At 44.3% G+C, this 22,775-nt stretch overlaps 1 protein-coding gene across 2 annotated transcripts in view; it reads left to right on the top strand.

Annotated features, from left to right (window-relative positions):
• The window catches only part of FAM124A (family with sequence similarity 124 member A), a 102,065-nt gene that overhangs the window by 69,312 nt on the left and 9,978 nt on the right, over positions 1–22,775 (top strand). For both annotated transcript variants that reach the window (XM_082247202.1, XM_082247201.1), the window contains exon 3: positions 9,611–10,347. In XM_082247202.1, the coding sequence (XP_082103328.1) occupies positions 9,611–10,347 (737 nt within the window). The remainder of the gene's footprint in view (positions 1–9,610; positions 10,348–22,775) is intronic.

Below are 22,775 nucleotides of genomic sequence, written 5' to 3'. Positions count from 1 at the left end.
TGGTATAATAGTTGTATCAGGTGTATAAATTTGGAGCCAAATCCGAAGCAAAAGAGAGTCTCCCATAGGTATTCCCACTCCACGGAGTCAAACGCCTTTTTGGCATCAAGTGAGGCCACAACTCTGGAGCCAACATTGTCATGGGGAATCGAGAGGTTCAGGAAGAGGCAGCGAATATTAATGTCTGTGCCCTTACCCGGCATGAACCCAGTTTGATCAATATGGATCAGGTCAGCAATTACCGAGGACAGCCTAGCTGCAAGTATCTTAGTGAGCACCTTAGCATCAACATTGAGCAGGGAGATCAGCCTGTAAATGGCACACTCCTGCGGGTCTTTACCAGGCTTGGGCACCAACACAACTATAGCCTCCTCTGTGGACTCTGGAAGAGATCCCCCAAAAGTAAATGACTACAAGTCCCAGCATGAACCCCTCCTCTTTGTATGGGTCTCTCTGCAGTACCTAGCTCCCCATGACACACATGATCCATCCCCAGCACTCAGTCAGCCTCACCTCACCAGACCAGACAATAGCTCTCGAGTCCTAGCAGTTCTTTCCCCTCTGACCATTCCGCCTGAGATGGAGGAGGTGGGTGGAGCTAAACCACTCGGGGTGGAGCAAGGGAGGAGGAGGAGGAAAAAATAAATCCACCTCCCCTCTAAATGCTGAGGCCCCGGGCTTACTCTGCTTTAGGTCAGATGACCTGACGTCACTGGTTGCTAGATGCCGAGCGGTCCTAGCAGCCAGTGGCAGTGGCTGCACAACATAAAACAGGCCTGGTCAGGGATGCGGGGCGGGGGGGCACTATTACATTATTTCTCTAATCTGTGAGTAAAGTGGTGCTGGCTGCGGCAGCGGGTTGGCGGGCTGGGTTCAGGACCCTGGCGGCCGTAGTTTGAGAACCCCTGCTCTAGGGTGTCTGCTTTCAGAAAATATATAATTGTTTGGGGGTTTTACAGTATGTAATCTTCAGGCCCGCTCTCCCCTATGGGGCGGTCGGATGGAAATGGACTGCATGTCCGTTTTTAACCGATTGTCATCTGATCCACTTAACGGATGGTGAACCTATCGCCATATGTCTGTTTTCAGCTGATTTTGTTGGATTTGATGCCAGGCGGGTGTCAGCAGACACATGTCCGCTGACATCGGCCGCCCCATAGAGGATAACGGCTAATCCGATAAGGTCTACCTGAAAAACTGATAGTCAGACCCGATCGGTGCCCTGGTGTGAAAGGGGCATTAAGCAGGCCTTCAATGCCAAACAAAAGGTTCATATTGCAAACAGACCTCCAGTGAAAAAAACACTCAAATGCTTACTCTGACGCTTCTGGGAGGCATGGGTGATATCACCATTCCTTCCTGCAAATCTTGGAGCTCAAAATCCTGTTGGAATATACTCCAGTCAATTGCAAGAATTCAGTTGGGGGGGGGGGCAGGGGGCTTGCAAAAAAGTAGAGCATGGTGATAGAACACAACATAACATCTAAAGATGTTGAACTTTCTTTCTTTTTATTTTCAACCATTTCCCTAATATACTGTATTTCCTAATATTTTTTAATAATAGCAAATAATTTGTTAGCATGATTTATTTTTTATTTCTGTGAACTTTTAAAACCAAATTCTCTTCCATCTACATTATACAAATCCTCCTGTTCTAAGCAATTCCCCTGTGCACCATTTGTGTAATATAGAACATTTATCTCCATTCTGGAGATTTAAAGCACATTTTATAGTGTCAAATCCATGTTCATCTGCTAAATGTTCAGTTTTGGCAAACATAAACATTATTGGAAATCCATTTAGGACTTGTGACAATGGATGAATGTATCCTCAGGAAGTTGGGGGTGGCTTTAGACTTTGATGTGGAATATGAGCGTTCTATCCTTCTGTCAATCTTTTTTCCAGCTCCCTGCTACAGTCTTAATCAAGAAGAGGAAATTCTGTTAGTGGCTGCACTATAAAACTGAGTTCCTTTGTTATTTTCTAAAGCAGAACTCTGCAAAACTGTCAGATAAACTGAGGGACATAATCTGGGCATAGAAGGCCTTATGTAACAATGTATCTGGGGGATAATTGTATGTGTTGCCTATATCCGCCAGGTTTTTTTTTTTTTTTTTACCCCCTCAATCTACACCCCAAGGAGGAAAGGAAAATTTGACTGCCTGATATGGGCAACACACCCTGCAGTTGTCCCCAGGCACTGATAAATAAGGCCCACTAAATCTCATCTCATATATTAATGTGCCTGAGTTAGCCTTACATGTACGAAAAATATTTTCTCAGATGTAGCCTATTACGACCCTATAAATAATTGTGTGTGTGGGGACATTTTCAGTGGCCACCGCTAACTGTGTGGTCATTAAAAAGAACCTCCAGTTATATAACACACATCATTGCTACCCAAACTATTTTGTAACCCAAACTTATTATTATTAAATATATGACCTTAGTCATAAACATCAGTTTGTGAAAGAGATTTCCCAGAATTCTTTTCCCTCTGCTCCTGCATTTGGGGCGACACTGTTCTTGAAAGTCTTAAGAGAAGTTGAGGCCAAATTATAGGTCTCTATACTAATAGTTTTTTCTCTGGGGAGATGCTTGCAAATAGTACTGCAAACCTTAAAGCAGAACTTAAAAATTGCTAGTATGTTGAGTCCCTGCTGCCACTAAGTTCCTTCATTCATGTGCCAGTGAATTTTCTTTTCATTGTCCACTGCCTGTGGCGCATTGGGAGTGCTTTGTACTGAGAATTTAGCCTAAGTGGTGGGACAAGGTAACACCAGAGCTCATGTGCAGGAGTTACATTATTAGTGGCCACCCAGTGACCAAAGAGAAAATATTTCAGTTCTGTAGAAAAATACTCAAAAGAGAAAAGTTAGGACCTACAAACCCACTGGTCCAGAATCAGCAGTAAATTATGCAACCAACAAACAATAACAAAACAAAGACTCAGAATTGGCGCTGCCCAAGGGAATATTAATAAAAAACAGTTTATAGACTCCTAAATATATAAATATGTATCTCTTAAGACCTTAAATTATTCATAGCCATATAATATATAAATATAAAGTGACTAGTGTTGAAAAGGTGATATAGTGCTGTGTAGAATAAATTCAATAAATATGTCAATAAAACACATAAATTGATTTTGGGTGACACAATAAAAAATCCAATTAAATTATTAAATATAAGTCATATATGGCAAATAGATATAAATATTAAAATAATTGAACAAGTGATCTGTGCATATAAGTAATAAAGTGCAAGGTGATTGGTAACTCTAAGTATGGACGTGATATATAGCTCACAATTGTATATATCTAAATATTATATATATATTATATATATATATATTATTATTTATATATATATATTATTTTAATATTTATATCTATTTGCCATATATGACTTATATTTAATAATTTAATTGGATTTTTTATTGTGTCACCCAAAATCAATTTATGTGTTTTATTGACATATTTATTGAATTTATTCTACACAGCACTATATCACCTTTTCAACACTAGTCACTTTATATTTATATATTATATGGCTATGAATAATTTAAGGTCTTAAGAGATACATATTTATATATTTAGGAGTCTATAAACTGTTTTTTATTAATATTCCCTTGGGCAGCGCCAATTCCCTATCCCTTTATACATCCATTAATTAGATATAGCATTGCTATATTTTAGGGAGGCTGCAGCCCTTTCATTCCCCTACATTTCCATAGCGCGGGTTTCCTTTCTTTATCAAAGACTCAAAATTACCCATAAAAAATGTGGGACTAGGTCTCTCTAGTAGTCATTTTGTTACCAATAACTGTAAAGTATAAAGAAATAACCCTGCATAAAAAGCATACCTTGCCACTGTACCCTATCCGTGGACGAGAGTTTGTCAGGTGAAAGTATTGCCTGACAGCCATATAAACAGATACAGTAGGGTTTAGTTCATTCACCTCTTAAAGCGGAATTCCGGCTGAAAAATACTTTTTTAAGATAAAAATACCCCTTTAATCCTAACATATCGCCAATTACATTAACACTATTCACAGATTACAGTACAGTATTTGATTGTAGATCATTTCTTATATTTAAAATTGATTGCAGAGCGCGGATATCTCTGGTGTGGGCGTCTGAAGCCGCTGTGTCCCCTCTTCCTGGTTTCTGGCTACCCAGAATGCCGATCGCAATCTCGCGCATGCGCTGTAGATTGCGATTGGCAATTAGAGGAGCGGCCGGCCATGCCCATTGCCTCCTGGGATTGATGGCACACATCTCCCAGGACACAATGCAAAGCCGGAAGTGACGTCCGGGGGCCGCAGCCGCAGAGGGGGGAGAAGGAGGAAGTTGAAAAACTATCCTCTGAAAATAAGGTAAGGGAGACCTCAAAATTTTTTTTTTAAATGCCCAATTCCTCTTTAGCATATCAATCAGTGCCCGAATCAGCAAAGTGTAAAATTAGGGTGGAACTCCGCTTTAAGCACACTAGCTTTCAATTAATTGTCCACATACTGTACGTTGAGAGTACCAGGGTGCACAGAATATTGTAATACCCCAGTATGGCCTGTGTAGGTCTTACAAGTTTAGATTAGCCTGCATAAAAACATTAAGTGTCGGTAGTATTACTGTAACAGTTCACAACTGAATACAGTGACACCGTGTACTCAAATAAATTATCAACATTCACAGTACAAATATGGTATAATATGGTATAATCACCAACCACTCATGCAAGTCACACATAAGCATTTAGGGGAAGGGGCATTTAGAGTGTGTCCAGAAGTAGCATTTAGTGCTTGAGTGTTAATTCATTTTAATGGTCAGAATAAATTATCAACGATCAAGTGCTTGACGCTCCAAAATGCGCTACATGAGTTTACAAGCATCAAACATCTTGTCTGTCAAAACTCTGCTGCCAGGAGGAAAGGAGAAAAATATCCAGTGTGCATGAAGTCAAATAGATCAGTCACGCATTAGGGAAGCAGGTATGCCACTTACCACTTAGCAGTAAAAAAAAAGCAGGACTTGCAGAGGCTTGTATCCTTTATTGGTGGCAGTAATATCACTAAGAAATTAATTTCTGCTGGCTGCTTCTGCAGTACCATGTCAGACTGGCCAACCAGCCAAATTATTTGGCCAATTTGCAAGCACTGAATTTACAAAGTTCAGCTCCTGGTTTGGGCTGAATCTTATCCCTATCCCCAACTATCCCTGCTCATTCAATAGGCAGAGATGTGTTCAAACAAATACAATTTCTGGTCTTTAGCTTTGGAAACATAAGTGTTCCCATGAAAAAGATTGGGTAGGGGCATCACCTTGAATTCACCGACAACATTTGGAATATACTGGATCATCCAATATCTATGTGTAGCATCCTCCTAGATACTGTAGGTGCGAGAAGTTAGTTAAATAAACTTAAGCCCTGTACACAGGGTCTGAATGTCGTGCGGTATTGGCTGTTTTTTTGGGGGTTTTTTTTTGGTGTGGTGGTATTGGCTGTTTTAATAGAAACTGGCTGATATTCGGCCCGTGTGTATGGCAGCCAGTCCAACAGAAGCCGGCTGAACGTCAGCATTTGCCCAAAAAGGGTCTCTAAGTTGGCAGACTCTCGGCCAATGGCTGGAAGCTCTGACCGGTTTGTTCTGGCGAGGGGGGGGGGGTGGTTGCCCCTGTCGGAGCACAATAGCTCAGGGGGAGATCGCTGTACTAACATCGGATTGTTAGTACAGGATTTTGTACCAGGCTTTAGTGTGTGTTTATGATAGGAAAATGTAGTTGCCACACTGTAGTAAGTGTGGCTGTTAATGTTGGTTAGTTAAAAGCATAGTTTGCTCACTGCACTCAGTGATGCAGTGATTGATTAGTTAGGTCTGACCGCTTAGTGTGCTCAGCCGCTGCCAGTCTGCCTGATAGTTTCCTCTGTATCCAGGGACCTTAAGAAGTTTCTGGATGATAGTTATGGAGCTATGCAGATGGCAGCATGAATATTGATACAGCCCGGGCCTATCCCAAAGAGGCAGGCTCTGACGGCATGCTAGGAGACTGTATATAGTCTGTGAGCATTCTGAGCTCAGGGTCTTTTCCCAGAGAGATTAGTGCAGCCTGGAGGGGCACACTGCCCTCCCAGTCAAAGCTGCTGGTATGTCTGCTGTCGTGAGGCCTCAGGTGGGCGACCTGAGGGCCTGGATGCTGAGACCCTGGAACTAAAGAAAGGTTACTAAGGGGAGGCTGTCCACAGAAGATCTGGTCTGGTATCAGCGGAGTAAGGTGTTGCTTGGAAGTTGGAAGGAGGCAACCAGCTTTCCTTGGGCCTTGTGTGAGTACAAATGCTTATGAGATCTTGTGGACCTTTGTGCTTTTGTCCAGTAATCTTCTACTTAAAGGAACTCTGCTCATATTTAACTACTACTACTGCTTCTACTGGTATATTAAAGTTTAAGTTTATTATTTGCTACATGCACAGACCCCGAGTGTACATAGTTCTTGTTTTTGGAGTATCCCACCTAATTCCCCCAACCCTATCCAAGTTTTTCAAACACAAAAAAACAACAAAATAACACCCCTAGACTGGTCATTGATGAAACATATGAATGTGTGTGCCTGGCTGCAGCGCGAAGATTGTGGGGAAAACCTGGACAGTAACTCTGCGACTCCTATGGGAGTAGGGCTACCTATGTGTGTCTTTACACATTATGAACTGAACCCCTTGCCCATCTTGCCCTTATTTATATAACTGCAATTAGAAGTCAGAAGCAAAGTTTATTTGTATCAAGGAAATGCGCAATGAAAAAGTTTAACTGTAATCAGGCAGAAACCATGATGTGAACAGATTTCAAAGCTTTTGGAACTACACCAAATTAGTAAACATCTAGAATGCAAAGACATGAATAGTCGGCTCTGCCCCTTCATCACGACTTGCACACCAAGAGAACAAAGCTTGGAAAAGTCACTTAATTGCAGGTAGGAAAATAAAACACAAGAGAAGTGGCTGTGATGTTGTGAAGTGTACAGTGCTCTACTTAACGAGCTGATTAGCTATGCTGCTCTTTATTCTTGGCTCCAAGCTCAGCTTTGCCAGGGCTCAACAAAAGCAGATTTTCAGTGCTGTCTATGTAACTCTAGCTTCTAATGATGGCTTTGTACAGTCCCACGGTGGTCTTCTGAAGCTATTTGTTTTACCATCTAGCCCGATGACACAATCAGATGTTCCCTCAGAATACTAATGTCGCTGACAGATTTCACAAAGCACTCGTTTTTTATCCTACTTCACACTATTTAACAGCCCGGGGCAGATCACACTGAGACACCGAGAAAGTGAGATGGCAGGGAGAAAATACCTTGTAGAGCTCACATTATGAGGCTTGTCTGTGCCGATTACATCTCAATCCTCTCCTGATGTCACTCAGCTCACCGAAGGTTACACAGATTGCCATCCCTTTGTTTTAAATCAGGCTATACTTGTAGAAATAAGATATTTTTGAACATGGGTGGACTGACAAAAAAATTCAGCACCTCCAATGATGTTGATTTTTTTAGAACAAAGATAAATTCCCATGATAACTTCATAGAGATACGGCCAATGTGCAACTTTTTCTTTTTCCAATCTGTGCAACTTCTTTTTCCAATCTGTTCAGCCCTCTCCAATCAGATAACAGTTGGGAGGGAGGATTATACATTTGCAATATGTAAATGTTTGCAATAGTTTGCATATTTGCAATATGTGGGTTGAGTATCTGCAAATCAACATGTATAGTAGGGGTATGTTAAAGCCCAGTTGCAGTTTGGACATGAAGTGTTTGGGTGTGGAGGACATGAACTCAGAATTGGGCTTCAAAGTCATTTAATTGCTTGATTATTAGGTGTGGTTTTCAATGCTGCTTGCTTCAGTCACATACCAAACCCAATTATTGTTCTTCTGAGGCTTTACAGGTCTAATAGGTATTAAATATGTTTGCTACATGCTCAGGAAACATGTCTCTTCTGTAATAAAGGATTCTTACCTGCCCATATGTAATCTACTTCACAATGTAAACTTAGCTGCACATTTTCGGCATCTAAAGGGATGAATTAATTTCTACGCATGTGCAGGGGTTATGTCCTCCCAGAACGGCCAGTTAAGGTTGTATAAAATCTTGGCATGAGGTTGTTATATCGCTGGAGAGGAGTTGAGAACAGAACAGTATTTAAAAGAGAAGTATGACCAAAGCTTTTTTTGGTCATACTTCTCGTGTGGGTCACAGAAGTGTACTTACTTGTGCTCTACTGTAACCCAGAATTAGCCAACAGTGGGCTAAAGCCAACTGTGGCTGATGTCACAGAGCCGCTCTAGGCACTGGATGCATTCCGACAATATTGTTGGGATCCAACCAGATGCCTGATCCACAGCCGGCTCAGCACACAGCTGACAGCCAGAGTTAGCTGCTACCACCCCTGCCCAGCCTGGTGCTTCTGTGAGCGCTGGAGGAAAAGAGCAGCCATGTGATCTCTTGGTTCTTGGGCTTAGAGGCAGAGGAGGACAACTGCAGCATCAGACCAATGCTGCAGCATAAAGGTGATTTTATATGTGATTATTTATATATATATATATATATATATATATATATATATATATATAAGGTTTTATATATATATATATATATATATATATATATATCCCTCCTTTTATAGAAGAGAGTTTGTTGCTAGTCACAGAGACAAAATGTATTACTATAAGGTGACCACTGGGGTGATCGTGAATTTTGGACCACAGTTTATATCTTGAGCCATAAAGTGGATAAACACTAGTACATTTATTTTAAAGCTCATGTAAACCCTAACAATAAATTTCTTATATTTGCTTGCTTTAGTCTGATTAATATACCATTGAAAGCATGTTATATCTGCAGTAAAGTGATATAAGTCCTGAAAAGAAAATCCGGGCCCCCTGCAGGATAATGGCATAATATGCTAGTATGCATTACATACTAGCACATTATAAAAGACTTGCTGGTAAAACAATGCCCTCGACCACTGACAGGGCTTTCATTTTTAACCGATCTTCCTTTTGCGTTCACAGGCTCTGGGCCATGATGACATCACTGCCACTCATGTGCACAGGAGCCATGATCGCGGCACAGCACCCTGAAGGGGCAGCATACTCCGCATGCCATCCATTCAGAGCGCAGTGCACGTGCACTGGTTGCAAAACATTTGAATATCTCCTAAACGGTGCATGTTTAAGAGTTTATTCATTTTATTATAGGCTTACTGTAGGTAAAAGTTGCAAAGCAGAATTTACTACTGCTTTAAGTGCAGGTCTGATCTCAAATAGTGTTATCAGGAAGTGAGTTGGGGCTACAGAACATCTCCCTTCTATTTTAATGAAAGGAAAGAGAGAGGTATTCTGTAGTCCTAACACATTTCCTGATAGCATTGTTTGAGATAAAACTGCAGGGTGCTCCATAGATACAGTACAGTGAATAACATTTTTATACTCTACCACAATAAGTGTGTTATTGACAGGATAAAAATAAAGGGAAATAAATGTAAAAATAAGGGAAAAAAGGCCTGAAAATGTATGTTACACTGGAGGACAAGTCCCTAATATTTTTTATTTATCTCAATAGGTGAGCTATCAGTAGATGATTTGCAAGACCCTTTCCTTGTCAGTATCCATATTATTACAGACCCCGGGGAATCAAAATGTCTCCAGGATGCCATTGATAAACTCTTGGCGTGGATTCACCCAGATTTGCAGTTGTTTCGCGTTTCAGAAAGAAGGATTTCCAAGAAGAGGAAGCTGAATAAGGGTTTCTCGTGCCAGCCTGCCCTTGCTGTGATATTATTTTTACAAGAGGAATATGGAGAAGAGCAAATCTTACATCTTCATGATTGCTTTAAAAAACCACCCTGGCAGTTCCATCACACAGAGCGAGTCCATGGCAGATTTTTACCTTACATGCCATGCAATCAAGACTTTTTCACTCTGGCATATGGCACTCCGCTATGGGCCATCCGACAGGTGCATTATGGGAAAGAGATCATCCGCTTCACCATCTACTGCAGCTATGAGAATTTTGCAGACATGATGAAAATGTATGAGCTGATCCTGAAAAAGTCTGTGTGGAAGAAGAAAGCAGATTTTTGTGTATTTCCAATCTACTCCAATATGGACATTGATATTGAATTTTCCTTAAAAAGACTTCTCAAGGGACAAACGCCGGTGCCTTTAGACTCTTCATTGTTGGAATTCAGAGTAAAAGACTTTGGACAATTAATTCCTCTCTTGCCCAATCAGTGCAGCCCAATCAGTGAGGGCAGGTGGCAAACTGAAGATCATGATGGCAATAAAATACTTTTACAGGTAAATGTCCATGTAGAAGTGTTGAATGGAAACATGCATCTTATCTAACGAGTACAGATTGGTGAGTAAAGCCCCGTACACACGTACCGATTGTCGGCCGTAAATATTCGGCCGCCGAACGATCGGCCGATTGTCGGCTTGTTAGTATGATGCTTCCGACAATCGACAGCGACTTTTCGGGCCGAACAGAATCGGGTGTGCAGGCTATAAAATTTTTGTTGGCTGTCACCAGAACGGCCGATTGTTCGCCAGTCAGTACAGAATTCGGCCGACAAACAGCAGATTAGCAAGACTGGGCATGCTCAGAAAAGAAAAAACACACGGAAAGTTAACCATCAAATGACATCACTTCTGCAGTCTTTTGCACTTTTCAGCCGACAGGACAGCACCGGACAAAAGACGGCCGATCGTTTGGCCGACATTCGGTGTGTGTGTACGGGGCTTTAGTCATCAGCATTCACCCTGATATTGGAGCACCAATGTCTGGCAGATAGAAGCACATTAAATGAAAGCAAACTTGAATGGAGAGAAATCTGAATTCTGCCATGTTCATCTTTTTTAAAAATGGTAATTGTCTGGTTGTCATTTCTTTAGAACTTTCTAAGTCACTGATTACCGGTATTTAAAATCTGATTTTGTTTGCTACATGCCTATTTCAAGACAGTGGCTCTGAATGTGCTGAAGTCAGTAGTTCAGGCAGGCATCCAGCATTTTTATAAGGGGCTCAGAAATGGCAGCACAGGTTTTTCCTTTAACCACTTCTGGACCGGGCCTTTTTCCAGTGGTGGGATTCAAAAATTTTAGTAACCAGTTCCGACTTTCCCAGCAGAATGACCAGCGTGCCCCCTTTCAATGTACAGTGACCAGCGTGCCCCCTTTCAATGTACAGTGACCAGCGTGCCCCCTTTCAATGTACAGTGACCAGCGTGCCCCCTTTCAATGCACAGTGACCAGCGTGCCCCCTTTCAATGCACAGTGATCACAGCATTGCCCCCAATGATTGCAGAGTGCCAGCCACAGCATTGCCCCCAATGATTGCAGAGTGCCAGCCACAGCATTGCCCCTAATGATTGCAGAGTGCCAGCCACAGCATTGCCCCCAATAATTGCAGAGTGCCAGCCACAGCATTGCCCCCAATGATTGCAAAGTGCCAGCCACAGCATTGACCCTAATGATTGCAGAGTGCCCGCCACAGCATTGCCCCTAATGATTGCAGAGTGCCAGCCACAGCATTGCCCCCAATGATTGCAGAGTGCCAGCCACAGCATTGCCCCCAATGATTGCAGAGTGCAAGCCACAGCATTGCCCCCAATAATTGCAGAGTGCCAGCCACAGCATTGCCCCCAATGCCCAATAATTGCAGAGTGCCAGCCACAGCATTGCCCCCAATGATTGCAGAGTGCCAGCCACAGCATTGCCCTCAATGATTGCAGAGTGCCAGCCACAGCATTGCCCTCAATGATTGCAGAGTGCCAGCCACAGCATTGCCCCCAATGATTGCAGAGTGCCAACCACAGCATTGCCCCCAATGATTGCAGAGTGCCAGCCACAGTATTGCCCCCAATGATTGCAGAGTGCCAGCCACAGCATTGCCCCCAATGCCCAATGATTGCAGAGTGCCAGCCACAGCATTGCCCCCAATGATTGCAGAGTGCCAGCCACAGCATTGCCCTCAATGATTGCAGAGTGCCAGCCACAGCATTGCCCTCAATGATTGCAGAGTGCCAGCCACAGCATTGCCCTCAATGATTGCAGAGTGCCAGCCACAGCATTGCCCCCAATGATTGCAGAGTGCCAACCACAGCATTGCCCCCAATGATTGCAGAGTGCCAGCCACAGTATTGCCCCCAATGATTGCAGAGTGCCAGCCACAGCATTGCCCCCAATGATTGCAGAGTGCCAGCCACAGCATTGCCCCCAATGATTGTAGAGTGCCAGCCACAGCATTGCCCCCAATGATTGCAGAGTGCCAGCCACAGCATTGCCCCCAATGATTGTAGAGTGCCAGCCACAGCATTGCCCCTAATGATTGCAGAGTGCCAGCCACAGCATTGACCCCAATGATTGCAGAGTGCCAGCCACAGCATTGCCCCTAATGATTGCAGAGTGCCAGCCACAGCATTACCCCCAATGATTGCAGAGTGCCAGCCACAGCATTGCCCCTAATGATTGCAGAGTGCCAGCCACAGCATTGCCCCCAATGATTGCAGAGTGCCAGCCACAGCATTGCCCCCAATGATTGCAGAGTGCCAGCCACAGCATTGCCCCCAATGATTGCAGAGTGCCAGCCACATCATTGCCCCCAATGATTGCAGAGTGCCAGCCACAGCATTACCCCCAATGATTGCAGAGTGCCAGCCACAGCATTGCCCCCAATCATTGCAGAGTGCCAGCCACAGCATTGACCCCAATGATTGCAGAGTGCCAGCCACAGCATTGACCCCAATGATTGCAGAGTGCCAGCCACAGCATTGCCCCTAATGATTGCAGAGTGCCAGCCACAGAATTGCCCTCAATGATTGCAGAGTGCCAGCCACAGCATTGCCCCCAATGATTGCAGAGTGCCAGCCACAGCATTGCCCCCAATGATTGCAGAGTGCCAGCCACACCATTGCTCCCAATGATTGCAGAGTGCCAGCCACAGCATTGCCCCTAATGATTGCAGAGTCCCAGCCACAGAATTGCCCTCAATGATTGCAGAGTGCCAGCCACAGCATTGCCCCCAATGATTGCAGAGTGCCAGCCACAGCATTGCCCCCAATGATTGCAGAGTGCCAGCCACAGCATTGCCCCCAATGATTGCAGAGTGCCAGCCACAGCATTGCTCCCAATGATTGCAGAGTGCCAGCCACAGCATTGCCCCTAATGATTGCAGAGTGCCAACCACAGCATTGCCCCCAATGATTGCAGAGTGCCAGCCACAGCATTGCCCCCAATGATTGTAGAGTGCCAGCCACAGCATTGCCCCTAATGATTGCAGAGTTCCAGCCACAGCATTGACCCCAATGATTGCAGAGTGCCAGCCACAGCATTGCCCCTAATGATTGCAGAGTGCCAGCCACAGCATTGCCCCCAATGATTGCAGAGTGCCAGCCACAGCATTGCCCCTAATGATTGCAGAGTGCCAGCCACAGCATTGCCCCCAATGATTGCAGAGTGCCAGCCACAGCATTGCCCCCAATGATTGCAGAGTGCCAGCCACAGCATTGCCCCCAATGATTGCAGAGTGCCAGCCACAGCATTGCCCCCAATGATTGCAGAGTGCCAGCCACAACATAACCCCCAATGATTGCAGAGTGCCAGCCACAGCATTACCCCCAATGATTGCAGAGTGCCAGCCACAGCATTGTCCCCAATCATTGCAGAGTGCCAGCCACAGCATTGACCCCAATGATTGCAGAGTGCCAGCCACAGCATTGACCCCAATGATTGCAGAGTGCCAGCCACAGCATTGCCCCTAATGATTGCAGAGTGCCAGCCACAGCATTGCCCCCAATGATTGCAGAGTGCCAGCCACAGCATTGTCCCCAATGATTGCAGAGTGCAAGCCACAGCATTGCCCCCAATAATTGCAGAGTGCCAGCCACAGCATTGCCCCCAATGCCCAATGATTGCAGAGTGCCAGCCACAGCATTGCCCCTAATGATTGCAGAGTGCCAGCCACAGATTGCCCCAAATCATTGCAGAGTGCCAGCCACAGCATTGCCCCCAATGATTGCAGAGTGCCAGCCACAGCATTGACCCCAATGATTGCAGAGTGCCAGCCACAGCATTGCCCCTAATGATTGCAGAGTGCCAGTCACAGCATTGCCCCCAATGATTGCAGAGTGCCAGCCACAGCATTTCCCCCAATGAATGCAGAATGCAAGCCACAGCTTTCCCCCCAATAATTGCAGAGTGCCAGCCACAGCATTGCCCCCCAATGCCCAATGAATGCAGAGTGCCAGCCACAGCATTGCCCCCAATGCCCAATGATTGCAGAGTGCCAGCCACAGCATTGCCCCCAATGATTGCAGAGTGCCAGCCACAGCATTGCCCTCAATGATTGCAGAGTGCCAGCCACAGCATTGCCCCCAATGATTGCAGAGTGCCAGCCACAGCATTGCCCCCAATGATTGCAGAGTGCCAGCCACAGCATTGCCCCCAATGATTGCAGAGTGTCAGCCACAGCATTGCCCCCAATGATTGCAGAGTGCCAGCCACAGCATTGACCCCAATGATTGCAGAGTGCCAGCCACAGCATTGCCCCCATTGATTGCAGAGTGCCAGCCACAGCATTGCCCCCAATGATTGCAGAGTGCCAGCCACAGCATTGCCCCCAATGATTGCAGAGTGCCAGCCACAGCATTGCCCTTAATGATTGCAGAGTGCCAGCCACAGCATTGCCCCCAATGATTGCAGAGTGCCAGCCACAGCATTGCCCCCAATGATTGCAGAGTGCCAGCCACAGCACTGCCCCCAATGATTGCAGAGTGCCAGCCACAACATTGCCCCCAATGATTGCAGAGTGCCAGCCACAGCATTGCCCCCAATGATTGCAGAGTGCCAACCACAGCATTGCCCCCAATGATTGCATAGTGCCAGCCACAGCATTGCCCCCAATGATTACAGAGTGCCAGCCACAGCATTGCCCCCAATGATTGCAGAGTGCCAGCCACAGCATTGCCCCCAATGATTGCAGAGTGCCAGCCACAGCATTGCCCCCAATGATTGCAGAGTGCCAGCCACAGCATTGCCCCTAATGATTGCAGAGTGCCAGCCACAGCATTGCCCCTAATGATTGCAGAGTGCCAGCCACAGCATTGCCCCTAATGATTGCAGAGTGCCAGCCACAGCATTGCCCCAAAGATTGCAGAGTGCCAGTCGCAGCATTGCCCCTAATGATTGCAGAGTGCCAGCCACAGCATTGCCCCTAATGATTGCAGAGTGCCAGCCACAGAATTGCCCCCCAATGATTGCAGAGTGCCAGCCACAGCATTGCCCCCAATCATTGCAGAGTGCCAGCCACAGCATTGCCCCCAATCATTGCAGAGTGCCAGCCACAGCATTGCCCCTAATGATTGCAGAGTGCCAGCCACAGAATTGCCCCCAATGATTGCAGAGTGCCAGCCACAGCATTGCCCCCATTGATTGCAGAGTGCCAGCCACAGCATTGCCCCCAATGATTGCAGAGTGCCAGCCACGGCATTGCCCCTAATGATTGCAGAGTGCTAGCCACAGCATTGCCCCCAATGAATGCAGAGTGCCAGCCACAACATTGCCCCAATGATTGCAGAGTGCCAGCAATCCCCCCGCACTTACCTCACAGAGTCACGGACAGTCTCGCAGCTTCACTTCAGTCCCCGGCTTCCCGCGTCTCCGAGTCTTCAGTCCTCCCGCGGCGCCTCCTCCTCGTCCAATGGCACGGTGTTTGCCTTTCAGCCAATCAGGAAGTGGGAGGACCCGCTCCCTGATTGGCCAGGAGGAGGATCCGTGTGACAATAGCGAATTCTCATTCGCTATTGTCACAGAATGGGCGGGTCGGGGCGCACTGCTCCGCTCCCTGGCCGTCACATCTGCGGCTGCGCGGTCCGAGCGCGGGACATTCAATTGTACTGCGCTCGGACGCGCAGAGGGATTCAGCCGGTTCTGCGAACTTGCAGAAAGTTAGTAACCAGTTCTATGGAACCGGTGTGAACCGGCTGAATACCACCACTGCCTTTTTCTGACACTTATACACTTGTATACAAGTTAAAATAATTTTTTTTTTTTGCTAGAATATTACTTAGAACCCCCAAACATTATGTATTATTTTTAGCAGAGACCCTAGAGAATAAAATGGAGATCGTTGCAATATTTTTTATCACACTGTATTTGTGCAGCGGTCTTACAAATGCAATTTTTTTGGAAAAAAATCACTTTTTTTAATTAAAAAATAAGAAAACATTAAAGTTAGCCCAATTTTTTTCTGTTATGTGAAAGATAATGTTACGCTGAGTAAATAGATACCCAACATGTCATGCTTCAAAATTGCGCACGCTCGTGGAATGACGACAAACATTGGTACTTAAAAATCCCCGTAGGCGACATTTTAAACATTTCTACAGGTTACCAGTTTAGAGATACAGAGGGGATCTAGGTCTCACATTATTGCTCTTGCTTTAACGATCACAGCGATACCTCACATGTGTGGTTTGAACACCATTTATATATGTGGGCGGGACTTGCGTATGTGTTCGCTTGTGCGCACGAGCTAATGGGGACAGGACGCTTTAATTCTTTTTTTTCCTATTTATTTTATCTATTATTTTTAATTTTTACACTGTTTTTTTTTTTTTTATTGCTTGTCATTTTTATTCCTATTACAAGAAATGTAAACATCTCTTGTAATAGAAAATAAGCATGACAGGATCTCTTTAATGTGAGATCTGGGGTCAAAAAGACCTCAGATCTCACATCCACACTAAAAAAAAAAAAAAAAAAAAAGAGTAATTTTTTTCATGATGAAAAAAAATGGGCTCTTTAAATCCATTGCTAGGAAGCGACGTATGAGGTCGCTCTGGTCCTCCGAGGCCATAGAGTCAAGTAAAGGCCATCTTGCCCTCACTCGACTTCCTGTCTGTGAGGAGCGCGGACTGGATCAATTTACCTGCTACCGGCGGGTCCGGTAAGTGAGGAAAATGACCGGGAAGCGGCGGGTGGGGGGAGGGTTTGGGGCACCTCTCCCGCTGCCCATAAGGGTGATCCCACGGCGAATCCACCGCTGGGACCACCCTTATGTTAAAGCGGATCGCTCCCGCCTTTTAAAAAAATACCGGAGTTATGGCAGCTATCTGCTGCCATAACCCCGGTATTTAACGTCAAAGTACCGACATATATTTACTACTGGTGGTCCCTAAGTAGTTAATGAGCCTTCCAAATAAAAAATATACCTAAACAAAGATAGGGACTGCAATGCCAGGACAAGCCCCAGGCTTTGATTTGTGAATGGCCAGGTGGAAAGGGAGCCGGAGACAGGACTGCAGTGTTGTATCCATAAGCCTTGTTGCGCTTATATCTCGGAAGCTTGGAAATGCAGTGGGAGTTTTTCTCCCCCCGTATGTAAATGAGCCTATTATTCTAATGTAGAAGAAAACCTATATGATGGGGAGTTTCTTTTGAGGGAAAGGAAAGTACAGTTACTTTAACCGTAGTAAAAAGTGGGATAAATATATATATATATATATTTTTTATATTTTTTTTTTTTTGCTGACTTTTCCATTGGGTGTGTTTTCTGGTGAGAGATGTTCTGTCTGCGCATAGCTCCCAACTGTCCTTGATTTCGGGGGACTGTCCCTAATTTGGAATTAAATTACTCTGTCCCCATTTTCTTCCTCATTTGTCCCTCGTTTAGGTCTAATCTATATAGTTGTATATAAAGTGTTTTTTTATCTTTCAAAGTGTTTCCCAGTGCTAAACCTTTTATCCAATTTCTAAATTTCTGCATTTGTAAATGTGAAAATCCTTTATAAAGGAATAATAGTGAAAAAAAGCACTTGTGGGTTTAACTAATCAACTTTTTTTGTATAATTCTCCTTAAAGGGGATGTGTCCTATGCCTACATACTTTTGCTAACAAGTGTCCCTCGTTCTCATTTCAAAAAGTTGGGAGTTATGTCTCTGTCCCATCAGGTAGATTTTCTTTCACTCCCTGTCCTGGAGGCAAGGCAAGGTTCTTGTCTCCAGAACCAGTGTCTTCATTTGAAAACATCCCTTCAACTCTCATTCCTGCAACAACTCCAAAAGTTTTGGATATTCCATCAAATTTTGCCCCAATGACAATGCTTTAAAGAAAGAAAGAGAAAATTGGCCCAGATGGGACTTTAAATGAAGTGGATGCATGAGTCGCTGATGCATAAAAGTAGATTTTAATGAATAAAAACATGTAAGCAAAGACATGCATTAACCAACAGATGGAATACAAAATATGGCATGGCAAGATTTCAACAGCAATATTATTATAAAAGATCATATATCATGGAGTGAGCAGAATACACACAAAATTGTCTTAAATATAATGTACAACATAGTAGAAAACTCGACGCGTTTCATGGGTCTGTAGCCCACTCATCAGGAGTATATACAGGTAAACCTGTCAAAGGAATAAAAGACTTGTATGTAATGTCAAAAACCAATAGATGTTGGAGATAAATCAGCAAGTATGGATTTGCAATGATTTCTGAATCGCGGGCAGAATCGCGGTGCCCTCGATCCGCTATGCCAACATGTGAGCGTAGCCTAAATCACTTCAGACTGGCCCTTTTTGGTATAGCTATATAAAACATTAAAAATTAAGTGTCTATACAATTTAAAATCCAGGAATACACTGTCTTGCCCCGCTCTGCACATGCTGAGTTGCTCAGTTTTTTTAGGCACTATGCCGAATTTGTAGAGACAGATTTGCTGACAGCCTTAAGATTTACTGCTGCTCAGGGGCTCTGGGCTTCAAAAAAATGGCAGCCTCCAGCAAGCAGAAAAAAACACAAACAATTCATTACGCAATATACAGCACCCACTATTTTGGTAGCATATTTATTAATGTGGAAGGTATGTTCCTTGCTAAAGAACATTATTTTTTATCAAGTTGTTATGGGTAACATTCCACTTTTATTTAGCCGCCTTTCTTGATATTGTGTTTTTCTCTCATATAGTGATTACTGTCTGTAGACACATCTTGTGTCCTGACATTAGTAACCGATGTCTACGTTCCAAGTACATATTGTTTGGTTAGCTCTTCATACATTATTAAGCAGGCTTTGTGAACTGCGCAAATATGATTAAGCCACCTGCTGAATATATTATTTAGGAAATTGTTCAGTCATTGCAAATCTTCTTATATTTATGTGAGGGCTGCTAGAGAAATTACCCTCCCGGTTCAGAGGACATCTAGAATGTGCTAAATATATTGACAGAACACTGTTCGGAAAACTACTTATTATTTTTTGTGCACCTATAAGTCATATCCTCTGTTAATATGAAAAGTTGGCCGTAAATTCTTCTACTTGCACATTTCTTACACAGTTTCCATTTATGTATTAGGATCGAATTCCTAAAAAATACTTACATAATGTGCAAAGTACATTAACTCATAGCACCAGCCAGAAAATGTCTTTCTGTCTTCTGATATCAGCCATTTAAAGTCTAATTAGTTGCATATCATGCCTGATTATTCTGTGCATTAGACTGTGTGACAGTCTAGTTAAACACAAAAAAAGTACAAATAGCAGAATTTAAAGAGACCCTATCATAAAAAATAAATCACTGCTTCTGGCACATACCTAACAGGTCTCTAATACCCTGATTCACAACCCAACACCAGGCTGTAAAGACAGGTAAAGCTCTGACACTTTGGAGCTTGTATTACCTCCTGCCCCCTCATATTTCTATTGGCCCATCACTATGATAGGCTATCTCACTGGCCAATAGTAGTGTGCAACCTTGCAACTGTTACTTTTGCTGGATAGCTTGGTCTACTTGTAAATGTGGAGAAAAAATATAAATAAAGTCACGTGAAATGAAAAAAAAATGATTATACTGATTCTATAATTACAGGGAGTAACCACATACAGTTACCAGTGTTTCTCCCTATGGTGGTCCTTTATCAATGGCAATAAAAGTCACCTACCCCTGGTAGCAGGTGCCAACTGACAGTTTTAGAGTTAAAGTGGAGTTCCACCCATTTTAATACGTTTAGATGTACGTAATCCCCTTTAAAAATACTTTTACCAATGGAAACTATTTTTTTTGCAAGGAAATACCTTTTTTTCTTCTTTATTTATCCGCACTTCCGGGTCGGATGTATTGCATTGAGTCCATGCTCTGCCCTGCCTCCGCCCCCTCTCCGCCCCCTCTCCGCCCCCTCTCAGTGAGCTCTACGGGATGTATTGCTTTGAGTCTGCGCTCCGCTCCGCCTTCGCCCCGCCTCCTCTCAGTGAGCGCGGACCCGTAGAGCTCACTGAGAGGAGGCGGGGCGGAGCACGGACTCAATCCAATACATCTGAGTACAGCTGGTGGCGGTGTAATACCGGTAATGTGAGATTTCGTCACTAGGCGATTCGCAAGGGCTGCTGGGATACATCCCAGCAGCCCTTGCGAATCGGCGAGTGACGTAATCGCCTATAGGCGGCCTGACCCGGAAGTGCGGATGAATAAAGAAGAAAAGAAGGTATTTCCTTGCAAAAAAAAAAAATAGTTTCCATTTGTAAAAGTATTTTTAAAGGGGAATACGTACATCTAAACTTATTAAAATGGGTGGAACTCCACTTTAAGTCCAAGGATCGGCTTCTAAATTTTCCATGATCTCACTCAGTCTGCAGAGATTGGTCATTAACGTGTCCTAGGGAAGAATCTTTAAACTTCTCTCTTAAAAAGGAGACACATGTTTAGAAGACAGCCCCCTACTTAAACAGTTTCTAAATATTCCAAAAATGAGGGGTGTTGGGGAACGATTTCTTTGATCACTGAGGAGAGAGATGGCACTCAGCTCCAGCATGCATTTCAGTAACATTGTACAGCGCTAGCATGATAAATGTGCCAGGGTTGCCATTGCATGAAACATATGGGTATTTGCAGGGCTGTGATAGGGGTGGATTTGGCCATTTTTGTGTGACAGGCTCATGTGAGGGGGTCCCAGCTTATTTCTAATTGGCCGACATGTGCAGCTGGTTTCCGCCTGTACATAGGGGGTAGCAGGGCATCATGTTTGTGTTCCGTCCAAGCTCATACTGTTCACATGCATGGATGCTGCTCCTAGACCTTTCCTCCTCATCCTCCTGGTAACTGTACACATCAATTCCTACTTTCACATGTCTTACTCATAGTTCAGATGGAAGCTTCAAAAGCCCAGCTGTCAACGCAGGGCGCATGGAACACAGGGGCCTGGGTCACCTGACACATAGTACATGAGGGGGTTCTCTCTCTAACGTCCAACGGGGGACTCCTATTCCTCCATCACCCCCCACTTCAGAGCCAACCAGGTTTGCACCAGTAAAGTACCCAACTCTTCACCCCAGAGTGTACTTAAAGCATCAAAACGATATGGTGATGCCACCTTTCTCCTGCGCTTAGAATCCAAGCTCCCCCACCACACTACCCATGGGACTCACATATGGCGTCTCGGATGGCTAGAGTCTTGCTGCCCTAAAAGACTGGGGTAGTCCAACAGTACTACAAACAAAAGAAAACAAAGACCTAGCGCATTATCCTCAATAGTGTGGCTTTATTAATACATCATAAAAAATGGCTACTCACAAACAGAAGTTAAAAATAATCATATCAAACTCAATCGCTTGAGTGTCAGGAATAGTCCATGTCCATAGTTCTGTTGAGATGACGGCTGACGCGTTTCGAGGCCCAGCCTCTTCCTCAGAGCCACTGTGTCATAACCTACTCACAAGTTTAAATAGCAGTACATTGCTCAAGCCTCCTCCCTAGGGTCTTAGGAGCTCCTCCCTCTAGGGGTGTACTTAAAGCATATGTAAACCCAACATTTCATATTCCTGATATGTGGCTGCTGTACCATGTACTTGTATGAAAAAGTATCTTGCCCTCTTTGTATTACTTCCTTTGTGTGAAAAAATCCTTGGTGTTTCTGCCAGGCCTTGTGCTTTCCTATAAAAAAAAACTGACCACACTAAGCAGGAGAACACAGAATTGTCAGTTCTCTAAAAAAACTGACCACACTAAGCAGGAGAACACAGCATTGTCAGTTCTCTAGTCATGCTGGGGACTCAGTGTACTCTTCTCCAATGATCACATTTGTCCTGACACCCCCCCCCCTCACACGTGCACAGCTTATTACTGGGAATATCAGTGTGCTGCTGTTTCTCCTCCCCCAGCTCTTATAAAGCTGAAAAACAGAGGTCATAAAAAAGTGAAAAAATTGTATTTATAATGTGTTTTTATATGTATACACAAATGTTTTTCCCTTTTTTTTTTTAATGGAATGAGTTGTTTTACAAGGCGAGGGTTTACAACAACTTTAACACTTCATTCCCAGCAGACCCTCACACAGAGGCTTCTATTTGCAGCCCTATAACAACAGTCCATAAGGATGGTAACAAGTTTCCAGATAATGGCAAGGCAAAACATGTTAGTCAGTCACATCACTGTATCTTGCAAAACAGTGGAAGAGCAATGTCTTACTCAAGACCAAGCTCAAGTTCATTGCCTAGTTTCCCATAAGCTAAGGGCAACATTCTCCACGGCCCTTCCTTCAAAGGGGAGACCACATCAAGAACTTCTTGGTTGTACTCCCTTTCCTGGTGGAGCCCAGCAGTCTTTCCAAGGAAGCCCTGAACCTCAGATCATCCCACCTTATAAAGGGGCACTCCACAGCATCGTTCCACCCATGAGGAGGATATTACCTTTAAGAGGAACCTGACCTGCCTACACGCAGTGACTGGGCAGGAG

This window comes from Pelophylax lessonae (genome assembly GCF_965119305.1).
Source record: "Pelophylax lessonae genome assembly, chromosome: 2".
Classification (NCBI taxonomy): Eukaryota; Metazoa; Chordata; class Amphibia; order Anura; family Ranidae; genus Pelophylax; species Pelophylax lessonae.
The sequence above is the reverse complement of the archived record's forward strand: the minus strand, read 5'-3'. Positions and strand labels throughout refer to the sequence as shown.